Source organism: Pelmatolapia mariae, linkage group LG1 (genome assembly GCF_036321145.2).
Source record: "Pelmatolapia mariae isolate MD_Pm_ZW linkage group LG1, Pm_UMD_F_2, whole genome shotgun sequence".
NCBI classification, from domain to species: Eukaryota; Metazoa; Chordata; class Actinopteri; order Cichliformes; family Cichlidae; genus Pelmatolapia; species Pelmatolapia mariae.
The window spans coordinates 11,105,903-11,119,181 of record NC_086227.1 but is presented as its reverse complement, the minus strand read 5'-3'; the positions used below and the strand labels follow the sequence as shown (position 1 = coordinate 11,119,181).

Sequence of the window (13,279 nt, the reverse complement as noted above, 5' to 3'; positions counted from 1 at the left end):
AAGGGTGGTGGTTTGTTTGTGTGTGTGTTTGCAAGAGGTCGGGCGACAGGTGGGTGCTGAATGTTTTGGCCTGTTTCGCTCCTAAGAATATAACCAGAAATTGGATGGATGTGCAAGAGAGCGCTTCCAATATTTTTCAGTTCTAAAGATGAGACGAAATATGCATCTTCAAAGTCAAAGTTCAAAACCGATATTCCACATTCTTTTTTATAGCTTCATTAGCTGCTGTGGTAATCAATTTGCCTTTCCAATCTGCCTTAGCAAAAATTTACATCCAAATGCAGCTTAAAGTTAAATTTAGTGAAATGAAACAGTCAAATTTGTCAGCATGCCTTTGCTTTTAAGTTTACTAAAAACCTGAAGCCCTGCTTGTTTCAATCAGGTTTCATAAACCCTTTAAACTGCTACCATAAAATTTTGCTATGAGTGTTCCTCATCTGCCTTATCGCTGTCTTGCAGGGATGCCCAGGTTTGCCAGCCAACCGTTGCCAGCCACTGCGCGACTTGGGGACAGTCAGGTGATGGCATGTGAGGTCAACTCGGATCTGGTGGCCTTCATCCGGTGGGAGAAAGACCGACAGCCCCTGGACCTGAGTACCAGGTTGATCCAGCTACCGAGTGGAGCCCTGGTTATAAGCAATGCCTCGGAGACGGACGCTGGCACGTACCGCTGCCTTGTGGAAAACGTTGGCTCTTCCAAGTTGAGTGATGAGGCCGAGCTCCAAACTGTACCAGGTAATTTGAGAGAACAACAGGTGAAATGTTGCCCATTATGAATGTAGATCTGTTACTATAGGAACTTCTCGCTGTAAACTCAGTTATGCAATATAATGAATACACTAGTATTGTTTTCTAATATTAAAATATTTTACCCTGCTTGTCATCAGTTGTCACCTGTTAAAGCGTCACCACATCTTTAATTAGAGCTTGTAGACCCTCGTAGGTCCTCTTGTGAGGTAAATTGAAATTTGTATATAGTCCAGTGCATCATTTAATTACAGCGGTACATTGAGTTCTCTCTCGGTTGCTCATTACCTTTAACACGAAGAGACCCGGCTACCTGTGGTGAGAGATTTTTGAATGCTAGCAGGAGTGGTAAAATTCCCACTGGGGTTATCAGTGACGCAACAGTAACTCAGCTGTAGCTCAAAAGGAGCCCGAATTCCATTGTGGCAGGGTCTTGTCTCACCCCCCTGGAAGTTTTATTTACTAAGTTGTTAAGCACCAGGCTCCTGCCAGCACAGGGAAGATATTAGAGGCTGTAAATCAGACTTCAACAAGGCCCCAGTGGGGGTCTTCATCTCTGTTTGCCTCCTCTAAAGATGTGTGGTAGAGTGGCAAGAAGTTGGAGCCTTACAAAGGGGAAGGTTTTAAAGCTGTGTGACAAAATAGAAAAATACATTTTTGCGTGGACACCATCAGATATTGGAGCGACATGAATAAATGTATTAGGTGTAGTTATTATCATGTTTAGTTGTGTCTTTTTTTGGTTTTCTTTTGAAGCCACAACCAAATACAGCTCTGGTATTTTTGCCGTGAATCACCGAGTGGGAGTTTCACACATTCCTGTGAGCTCGCAGCAGTTCATTATTAAAAAAATAAGAAGTCTGGCTGACCATGACCCTCGTGGTTATTACTCGGTGCTATTCCAGCATTAAGTTGCAGCTGGAATCATACAAAGCAGTTTGAACTCCTACACAGCTTTATCTGTGCTAGATATCATAATCATTATTCAGTTTGACTCTTTGTGGTTTGAGTGTCAGGCTGTCAGTCAGTCTTAAGTGTAAGATGGATGGACACGGGAGGTTAGCTTACTCAACCCTAGCCTTAACCTCAGCCTTAACGGTCACCCCCCCCCCCCCCCTTTTTCCCCCCGTCACTTAAGAAACTGCAGGGGAAGCTGGAATTCCTGTTGCAGGCTGCGATTTATTGTTTGTTTGTCCCTTTTTTCTGATCAATAAAACAAATAATACACTTGATAAGAGTTCAAGATGAAAGCGGCTTTGGACAATAAAGGCAATACCCACTCTTGAGTTTTTAATTCTTCCCAGAAATTCTTTGCTTAACCTCAGCCTTAACCCTGACCCCCTTTTTTCCCCCTTCACATCTAAGAAACTGGCGAAGAGAGGAAGCTGGAATTCCTGGTGCAGCCTGTGTCTGTGACCAAGGTGACGGATGCCAGCGTGCTGCTGCCCTGTGTGGCCACGGGTTACCCTGCACCACGCATCAGCTGGATGTTTGGAGACAAGCTGCTGGAAGAGAGGTACGTGTAGGGCAGCTCTGTGATCTATTGTTTGATGCATTTTTCTATTCTGATCGAAAAGGCAGAGATTGTTAAACAAAAAAGAAAAAACAACAGGTTTGGGGTATCACCTGAAAGTTGCCAGTAATTGGCGATAGTTACAGTAAAGCCACAAGCAGTTGTGGTCAGCTTCCCTGGGCTCTCGCACATTCCTAGGTTTATAAAAGCAGCAGAGTACTGTAATGTACTGCTCCTTTGTACCCGGTGCCTCTGGCCTCCAGAAGCTAAACTGTTAGTCCTGGCGCCTGCTCCCCAAGGTGTTAATGCCGTTCTGCCACAGCTACCCAGAGAGCCCCGGGGGGAGACCTGGACGTGCCAACGGAGCCACTTCATCTGGGAGAGCAGGCTGCGGGGTTGCCAGCTGAGGGGAAGTTCACAAATTAAGAGCCAAGACAGAGTGTCACAGCGCCTGTGCTCTCACTTCTCTGGCTCTCATTAGCTCAGGCAGTGCAGCTCAAATCCCTCAGAGAGAATTGCATTGGACATGTGAAGTTTGGTTCTCACCAATTAAGAAAGCACTTTGTTTACCTAACCCCTGTGTGCTGCTCCTGTGGAATAATAACTCTTTAACTCAACGTGGCTAAAATGTGGCTCATTCATCTAAATCTAGCTCAGAATGGATTTGGGTGTTCAGTGAAATTAAATGTAAGGTCGTCACACTGGTAATCGCGAGGCCCCGGTGCGGTGTGAACGAGAATATCATTAGACCTTCCAACCTCTGGTTCCAAGCATAGCTCCACACCTCAAGTTTTTAATGCCTGTGGAATTGTCTGAATGTTCTGACCTGCAAAGGGAGCTGGGTAAAAAGGTACTTATTAATCCACCTTCTATTAAATACAAGACAATATCCAGCTCGCATAGCCACCCCCCTAGGGTGTCTCCGTTGGTAATTAGCAAGCATAGTGAAAAAGCAGGGATGTCTGGGTCATATAGAAGAAGAGCCCGATGCTCCTGCCTTCAGCGCAAAAAAAAAAAAATTTGAGCGGTGAATACATCTCCAAGGTTGTTCCTTTGATTTTTTTTTTTCTTCTTTTCATTAACAACGACATTGACAATTAAAAAGAATAGTAGTGGAATTTTCCCCTTTTTTCCTGTTGAGAGTCTCCTGTTCCTTCCAGGCATTACATGAAAGATAGAAGAGCTGCTGTCAATTAAAAATTGGTGTGGCATGTAGTGTAAGGGAGAGAGTAAGGAGAATCTGCAAAGAGTATCTAATTGGTCTTTGGTGCGCAACACAAACAGGGCCTTGAAAGTAGCGACGCTGGAGCTGTAGACATGAGATGAGAGTTGATGAAGACGTGTCAAAGCTACCAATCGAAAGCGGAGCGGCTCAGCAATGGTGGGGAGTATCGCTGCCGATTCTTCAGCTCGGTCACATCTCTTGTTTTCTTTTTCTCCGAGTCTGAATTCACAATGGCTTACAGCCACTATTATCCTGAGCAACAAATAACAAAGGTAACTCGATAAGAGTGCAAGATGAAAGAGGCTTTGGACAATGCAGACTCTTGAATTTCTAATTCTTCCCCGTAATTCTTTGCTAGTCCTTCCACTTTCTGCCCGACTTCACTGAAGTTCTTTAAGATACTTTGAAAGACACAGAGGAAATCTTCAAAAGTCTTTTCACAATGTGCTGCATAAAGGATTTCTGCCATAAGTAGGATTTCTGTCTTAGGTCTTTGAAGAGTCTCATTAGCATGTTATTCATAACCTGTCAGGAGACATTTCATTTGGATCACTTGCCCGTATTGGCATGTAGGCCTTGCTGGCTGTTTAAAAATGTCTCTATGTTGACAGACAAGGACAGAGCAGAGGGCTGAAACTAAACAGGTGGTTGGCCCACTCTCAGTTGATCAGTAGCTGATTTCTCTTTGTTGTGTTCGGCTCACGGGGCCACTGTGTCAGATCTGGGAATAATATTCATAAGATTCTTCTTGTGACCAAGGAAAAGCGTGTTGGATCTCGGTCAGTCATAGTCTGCAGTCTTTTACAAATCTGTAAGCGATAGAAGAGAATGACCTAACCTAACTACTGACACCACCACTACCCTTTTGTCATGAGTGAAAATTAAGTCCTGGACCTGTTGATTGGGACAGAAACTTGTTCTCTCCTGCATCTGAGTGTGATTAGAAAGAATCATGCGGTGAGATGCTGCCTCACTTTACATAGGACAAAATTATCCGTTGTTCGTGTGAAGCTCTTGTTTGTTTGATCAACCCATTAAATGATTTATGGTGTTTTTTGCAACCCACCAACTTTTATTGGTAGACTTGGTAGATTGGTAGATTTTTTTCTCTACTTGCAAAGTAATTTTTGGATAATATCTCCTTTGTTATACATAAACATACACTTATAAGACACTTCATTAGGTATGTCTTGCTTGTACTGGGTTGTACTCCCTTTGATCCTCAGAGCTATCTTAATTCTTCATGGCACAGATTCAACAAACGAGCTGGAAACACTCCTCAGAGGAAGATGGGACAAAGACATGCTGTGGATGAGAGCCAGAGATTAATAATAACTAATAATTTTACACAGAGAGGTGTATAAACACGGAGTCACATAGTTTACGACAAATTCTGACCCTACCATCTTAAAGTATTCTTTCGGATGTAGATCTGGTGACTTAAGTACAGGGAAGTCACTGTCATGTTCAATAAACCAGTTTGATATTATGTGAGCTTTGTGACAATGATGAGTTATCCTACTGGAAGCAGGAAATGGTACACTGTGGTCATGGTCAGCAACAACATTCAGGTAGTCCTCTGGGTTTAAACAGTGCTCAGTTTGTACTAATGGGCCCAACATCATTACACCACCAGCAGCCTGAATTGTTAATACATAGATCCAAACTTCCATGTTGTTCATTCCAAATTCTGACCCAACCATCTGAATGTGGCAACAGAAATCGAGACTCAACGGACCAGCCATTGTTTCCAATCTTCTGTTGTTCAGTTTTGGTGAGCTAATATGAATTGTACCTTGTTTTCAGCTGACAGTAGTGGCTCACCATGTGATCTTCTAAACTGCTATAGCCCATCTGCTTCAAGATGCACTGTGCTGTGCAGATGCTCTTCTGCATACCTTGGTCATAACGAGTAGTTATTTCAGTTACTATTGTCTTCCTGTCAATTTGTAAGCATTCTGGCCGTTTCCCTCTGACCGCTAGAGACAGTTGTGTAGGAGAACCCCAGTAGATCAGCAGTTTCTGAAATACTCAGACGAGCCCATCTAGCACCAACAACCTTGCCATGTTCAAAATCACTTAAATGATCTTTCTTTCCCATTCTGATGCTCAGCTTGAACTTCAGCACGACTAAATGCATTAAGGTGCCGATTAGCTGATTAGAAATGTGCACTTTCAAGATGCTGAACAGGTGTACATAACAAAGTGACCGCAAGTGTAGTTGTCTGTAGAAAAGCAGGGCCTATCTGTTACGATGGTACGTTTTCCAGTGCACTCAGTATCGATCATACAATAGATTATTCCGCCGTAACGTGCTGTTTGTGTATTCGCCGGGGTCCTGAATGTTGCCTCAATTCAATTTAGGCTCTGAGCAATTCTATTGCCAAGGACACCGGGCTGAACATTTATTTTGATTAATATCAGCAACACTGCGACAGCATATGTAGCACTTTAAGCTGTTCCTTCAACACACTGAAAATGCAGTCTTTGTAAATATGCCTTGTGTCATCCGTTACACAGAGAAACAGGCCTTTGGATCTCTCAGACATACTGGTCCTGATGACACTTATGAAAAGGACAGTCATCTTTTGTTCTCGGGAGTATCTCTCAGTCACCTAACAGAATTCCTCAGCAGTCAATAAAATGGATGAATTATGCATGTCGGCCAGCAACAGGGAATTGACTGAATATGTAAATCACCGCCCCCCCCCTTCCAAAGCCTCAAAGTCATCTGTCTCCTCGCCTCCTTGTGCTCCTGTGTTTGCTTAAATATTACTGTGTGTATTGCATTTAGTTGTGCATGAAGAGGGGAATTTAGCTCAGCATATTTGTTAGCATTTCGACTGCAGAGCATCCCTCGCTCACATATCTCTAGCATATAAGCGCACATCTTTCCTTATTTGAGGTGGTGAGGGAAGAAAATACACACACGCGTGTCATGTGGAGACACTTATGTGAAAGTCTGTTCATTGATATTATTTGGCGTTTGTTTCAATATGTCACCTTTTATTGATTGACATCAAAGAATATCAAACTTTGCATTGACATTTACTTCCTCGTAAATGTTAATGTATTTTTTCCAAAGCTGTGTATCATATCGTTTCATGTATTTATAGCTGTCGTGTAAGACACCGTGTCACTGTTGTGTTTCAGCAGAATGACTTGTAGCGATGTGGAATCCAAACCACCAGTACCTTAATAATAATTTGAAGATTCACACCAAAGAATTGATTCCACTGCTCTTGAAAAGACGGCATGACCGAGCAAATGCCACTGCCATTTAAATCCCCACTCCTTCAGATGCAATCATAGATAATTGCCTTTTTTTTTTCCCCCTTTTTTTTTTTAAGTGAAGTCATAGTGACACTCAAAATATGAACCTTCTTTGTTCATCACATCTTTTTTAATGTGTTTGCAGCGTTAACACTCACACATTCAACCATTGTCGTTGTTTTGGGGGCTTTTGTGAATTCCCACACCAATTTTCCATGTGCCATCATGAGCTTTGCAGGTTTTCAAACATTAAAGAAAAAGGACATATATGAAATAAATAAAAAATAAATAAAAAACACAGGCAGTGAAACTGAACCAAAAAATGAGCCTAGCCTGATTTTCACTTGTTTCTTTCGTCACACCGGCAATTAGCGTGTCGTCCACCTAGCACTGAGGTCCTCCTCTTGCAGCGAATGATAGAGGCGTCAGTGATGTTTCGGATGCCACTGGAAAGTGTGCATCCGGCTGACAGATATGATTACACAGACCACAGAACACAGTTTCTGCAGCCTAAGGAGGAAAAATGGAGAAACCTCTGTTGTCATCCGAGTGTCAGAATGTGAGTAATGTAATCTTACGTAACTCTGTACAGCTCCTCCACCACAAAACCGTCTTCATAAAAGTTCAGTTGTTTGGGCTTTTACTGTGTTCATTACCGAGGTCATAGGTAAATGTTTCTGTTGTTTTTATCCCCCTTGAATATAAATGTAAATGTAGTTGCAAAACATCACTGCTAGCTACAGCACAGCAATACAATACAGCAAATATGTACCTAATAAAGTGCATACATTAAAGCAGCATTCAAGATTATTCAGGGTTTTCTCTTAGTCAGAAAACAAAACACATTAAGGAATTAAGATCAGTGGGAGTGTGAATGGAAAGTGTTCTGCTCCACATGTTTTCCCTCATTCAGAGAGGTTGGCATGCACGGTGGATATCCAGCACACCACGTACTCCCAGATACGCAGGAGGGTCCGTGTGCTTAGAATTCTGCATAGGAACTCAGATTTCTCCAGCATTGGTAAAATGATAGATGGCAGCAGCGGAGAGTGGGGTTAAGGTAATGGAGGGATTTTGCTGGCATGTGCAGGCTGAGAAAACAAGACAAACAACATAGGCTCTCTCAGAGTGGAGCAAGGGAAGTCTCTCTTTAGGCTGTCTCTCTCTGTCTGCAGCACATCAGTGTCTGTAGCTCTCCTAAAAGCATGCTTCCTGTCATAGCATTCATTTTTTTCTTTGCATCCTCATCACAATGTTGTTTTTCTTGCCAAGTAAAGATCCGTCAGTTGCTGGGCAGGGGCAGGATCCACAATCGGCTGCGTTTTTAGTCCTAAAAGGAATCTGCTTTTTTTGCGCACTGTGTAATTTACCTCATTAGTCAATGTAGGACTGAGAATATGGGGCTTTATTCACTGATAGCATAAAACAGCTCACCTCCTCTCATTTGCTTTGCCTCTTCACCATGTGTTATGGGGATATATGTCCCCCTGAGGCAGTACTATGGCTTTGTAAATGTGACACAGCAAGGACCACACAGAGTTCAGGTGGCCTTGAGCACCTGGGGGCACACCAGCCATCCAAAAGTCTATTATGCGAGGCTTCATTGCAGTATGCACTAATCAAACCATCAGTTTATTCTTGGGGACCTTTTGTAGGGGGCGGGAAGCAAATAAGGTAAGGAATGTGGAAGTTGTTTTATTTTTTCCTCTCGAGGGTCCCGCAGCTTTCCGTTATGAACCAGAGGAAAACAAAAATGTTTTCATGACTGAGTCAGTTGAGAAACTTGAGCCTGTGCTGCTGGCACCAGGTTGTTTCTCATTAATCTTGCACATTAATTTTTATTTATTTCTCCTTCAGTTTGTTTCTAAGGCTGGTCGGGCTTCCTTCTTTATCTTGTTTGTCTCTCCTGGTAGTTTCTTCAGCGTCATGTCTCATATTGGAGCAGGTATACATTAAAAAAAACGGGGAGGTGGAGGGAGAAACCATTCCAACCCGCTGCCTGCCCTTTCTCTAAGATGAGATCTGTTTTTGACACACCTAGAACATGATTCAAATTCATGGAACTGTTATGATTTTGTTCTGGTCAAAATGGGAGAAGTTCAATTTGCGTTCACTTTGAACCACAAAGCCTAGAAGAGCAGAGTGGTTTGCATTCATAGTGCACCGCAGTGCAGAGAGCCAGAGAGTGAAAAGAACATGAGATCAAACTGAGAAAAACTTACGAGTTTCCACTCTATCCATTAATAATGAATCCCCCCTTTTTTTCTTTTCTTTTTTTTTGTTGTTGTTGTGACAGTTGTGACAAGATTCCACCCGTTTTCCCCTCATGGTGCAGATAGCATGACCCATGCCCAACTACTGTCACAACACCACTGATTGCTCTGTGACAGCGGCAGTGCTCTGCCTCCACCTGCACAGCTCTTCAGTGATGTGCTGCTTCCCCTCACCCAGGTGTACTGACCTTGCTGCCGGTCTGTGATACGGAAGGCTGAGCCACCAGTCACACATACCAAATGTGTCCACGTCCTTCTCTGAAGCCTCTGTGGCTGTCGCTGCCGTCAAAGCTGAATAGCTGAACGAGGGACAAGTTTATGTTAGAGGCCCATACGCATTGACGGACGTACTCAACAAGTTTTCTGGAGCAGAGACATGTTGGAAAGGAGCTGAGGGAGGAAAGGGTTGTTGTGCTTTCCAGTAGTTTGAAACTGAAATATGGTCTTGGGGTTGTGGTTACTCAGGAGGTAGAGCAGGTCATCTACTAATTGGAACGTTGGTGATTCGATCACCGTCTCCTCCAGTGTGCATGCCAAATATTCCAAGATATTAACCCCAAATTGTTCTCCAGTGCATCCTTAGGCATATGATTGTTAGATAGAAAGCACTCACGTGTTGCACAAATTTTAGCCATATATGATGTCTTTGTATCTGGCGTTGTTTCTGCTGGGACAAACAATGTGGAAAGTTGTAGTTGTCAGAAGGGGAGCTACTGTAGCATGAACGCTGGCACGAAATCTGAGAAGACAGCAAGCCTAATTAGCATCGCCGCTTCAGAACACCACCCTGTAGTCTTCGCTTTGCTTGGATTGTATGCATGCGTGCATCTGCCGTTTTTGTAAGAAGAAGAAAAGTGACGGTGGGAAAACAGCGAGCCAATTTAACATCTCTTTGTAGGTAAATCCAGTTTTAATTAGAGTCTCACTTACCGCCGAGGACCTTCAGCTTACTGCACGAGACATCCTTCACATTCTTCCAGCAGACACCGCGTCTTAATTTAAACGACCACAAGTGGAGCGAGCTCCCTCACAACAGTTTGAGGTGTCTCCGGCTCATTCAGCTCAAGCCAATTTACTTTGTCTCCCTCCCTCATGGTCTCAGTAATGCATTCCTTGTTCAGCGGAGCACTTTAGCCACTGCAGTTAGAGCCGAGATTGACTCGCTCTAAACGGAATGAGAAATTGCCCGGTGGTTTGACGTGTACTGTATGTTCCTCTTTCAACTACAAGAGGAAGCTTTCAATGCCTTTTATGGAGCACGCGGCATTAAAGGCCAAGAGTCTGAAAAGCTGTCCTGGTGAGACTTAACTGCAGGAACGCTTGGTGCTACATGCGTCTTTCAGAGAAATTTTTCATTCATCGGGTTTTTGACATGCAGAGCCTCGGAGCACAATCAGCCACACTCGCCCTCGCGCGCAGAGAAGTAATCAATGTATAGCAAGACGTTTGGCATTTTCTGTTTTTCTTACTGCAGTCTCGGGACTAAAAGGAGAGGCAGCCTCCTTCTTTGTGTTTCCCCCACTTTCCCACCTTGAAGACTGAGGCCATCCTCTGTCAAGCTTTCTGCTGAGTGTACTATTTTTGCACCTGTTTCTTTTTTATACAATCTGGCCCCGTGTGCTGTTTGTTCTTCTCAGATTGCAGCACTCTGAGTTGAACTTGTTTCAGTATGGCTCTTTTGACCTGAGTACATATACCTGCTCCTGGCTTGGATTAAAGAGCAAGCCTTACACTGCTCACATATCTAATGAGAGGTTGGTTACAGGAACTGTTAATGTGATTCCTCTAGAATTTTTTCCTAGAATTTGTCAGCTAGTGTTGCCAACTCTGTGATAGGATAGCTGTGTAGGAAACTATGGCTGATGAAACTGCTTAAAGTTAGCTCTTTTTGACATAAACATGACATTTGACAACCTTCCCTGTACCCTTAATGATGACTTCTGACTCCTCATGATATATCAATAAAGGGTGATGACCATTAGAATATGCTCTGGGTTTTGGCAAGAGTAACCATATGCCCCTTTTCCATTAGTAGCTACTTGGGTCGCCATGGTTTAGTGAACTCTATACAGGTAGAGATCAATTTCTGATGCACCTCAAATATGACTGCTCTGTTCAAAAAAGAGAAACCAGGGTTACCCTTGCAGGCGTACAAGGGGGAAAGAGTTTAAGCTAACAATCTACAGGGGAGTAAATGTAGAGGCTATTTGTCAAATTTAGAGATTTGTAGCAATGACAGGCCAAGTGGGCAGATGCAAGTTAAACTCACTGAAATGCTTTAGGGTTTAAGAACGTTTGAGGAATTCCATTGGAAGTAAAGAATAACACTGATTTACACATGAGCTTCGAAAGTCCATTTTCTCGACCAGCTGTCAACTACAAAGTGTTGAGATCAAACTATTTTTTTTCTCTGGATGAGGCTTGATGAAGTAGAAATGAAACAGCAAAGTCTTTTTGGTGACAGCAGGTTGAGTGCCACTTGAATGCTTCTCTCCAGCACAGGCAGATGGCCTCAACGGCCAGCACTGCTGAACCCAGGTGCAGTCGAGAAAGGAGGCGCGGGAGCTTACGTGGAGTATCTTTGCCACTCAGCAGTTTAAAACAAAACCAGCCTTCAGCATATAGTTGTTTTGTTCAGTATCCTCCTCTCTTCTGCAGATATCCACTGTGCAGAAACCATTATGCGCTGATCTAGTGTTCCTCAGTTGCATCTCGCTTGCTGTGGCTGTCTTTTGGATTTTTATCTTCTTCTGCCGACCCGCTGATCCCGCTTTTCTCCCTGCATCCCATTTTCTCTCTCTCTCTCTCGCTGTCTGAATGCAGAGTTCTCTCTGCAAGCTATTGATTACCGTTTTTCTTTCCTCTCAGCAATCCTCCTCCTCTCATGCTCCAGTGCTTGTTGAATCAAGCCGGAGCTTGGCCACAGACTGCATCCCCGTGGGCTTGTTGGGGAAATCAAAGTTGGGACTGTTTAAAACGGAGAGGGGTCACTGGTTCAAAACGAGGCTGTACAAATACTTGTGTGTTTGGATCTTTGGGTTAGGGATAGATTCTTTAGGATAATAAGTGCAGACGACTGTAGCAGCTGAATGAAACAGGTTTTCAGTCTGCTAGTCGGGCCCGCTTCACAGCACTCCAGTTAATTAACGGCTAATGAAGGAAAAGGAAAATGTTTGTTAAGGTGGAGAAAGGACTGCAGTAGCGTGGCTGTGCAAACTGTAAATCCCAGCTGCTCTGGTAAAAGCTGGACTAATCTCAAGGCATTGCTAGAGGCCAGGGGTGTCCTGATACACTGCTATTGACAATCTCCATAATAATTAAAACTGAAAAAACGCCATATATATTATAGGACAATAACATATGATAATATTACAAACACATTATTACTGTCACACTTATTGTTTATTGCGCCTTTAGTACTACTACTGTAGACGGTACTACACTTTAGCCTACTACTCTGCAGGCTCAGCTTATCTACGCACTTTATGGCTTTCAGCTTTTCTGTTGCTGCAGCAGCTTCGCTCTCACACCAGGAGAGGCTCGCCTCCCACAGCAAGCCTGCTAAGTTAGACTGACTTGCTCACACAGGCGCAATTATGCTGTTAGGTTGCTGAGCGAAGAATCGGAGACGGGAGAATTGTTGAAAACTCAACTCGGAGTTTAATTGCTGATCCTCCTGCTTTCTGATCATTTGCGCTACAACTTTGCCCCGTGCTTTGACTCAAAGGTGTACCTGCAATTTGTAGCTTTTAGTCACTGTTTGGTGCTGGTTTCAGCTGTACAGAGGACTGTGTATATCAGTGACATTTGTTCAAGCTGGTTTATCAGTGATTTTTTTTCTTTCTTTTTTTTCTTTGGCAGGAGATTATGGTGAATACAGCAGCCTTTTTTCCACTCTAGTATTTTTACATTGAGAATCCTGTTTCTATCCCACTCTAGTTATATTACCAGGTTTCCAAATCCAGTAAACTGTTGGGAAGAAATGCAAATTGCTTTTCTTTCTTGGGGCGGTTGACTCTGCTTTTAGCATCTTTTATTTATTCAGAGAGTTGGTATGAGGTGACAGAGCAAAAAGAAACGAGGATGAGATGTGGAGTCAAACCCAGGTCAGCAGAGGAGCGCGGGGCTCCGGAGGATGCATCCATTACCGTTCAGCGATCTGAGCGAGAGGAGAATACATTTCATGTAAATGGGCTGCCATGACTTTCTACATATTTTACAAGTCTGTTTAAAAAAAGATGTTGCTGC

The 13,279-nt window shown here is 43.4% G+C and overlaps 1 protein-coding gene across 13 annotated transcripts in view; it reads left to right on the top strand.

Moving 5' to 3' along the window:
* The window catches only part of neo1a (neogenin 1a), a 157,223-nt gene that overhangs the window by 81,686 nt on the left and 62,258 nt on the right, over positions 1 to 13,279 (top strand). For all 13 annotated transcript variants that reach the window (XM_063471932.1, XM_063471914.1, XM_063471904.1 and 10 more), the window contains exons 3-4: positions 460 to 735; positions 2,113 to 2,263. In XM_063471932.1, the coding sequence (XP_063328002.1) occupies positions 460 to 735; positions 2,113 to 2,263 (427 nt within the window). The remainder of the gene's footprint in view (positions 1 to 459; positions 736 to 2,112; positions 2,264 to 13,279) is intronic.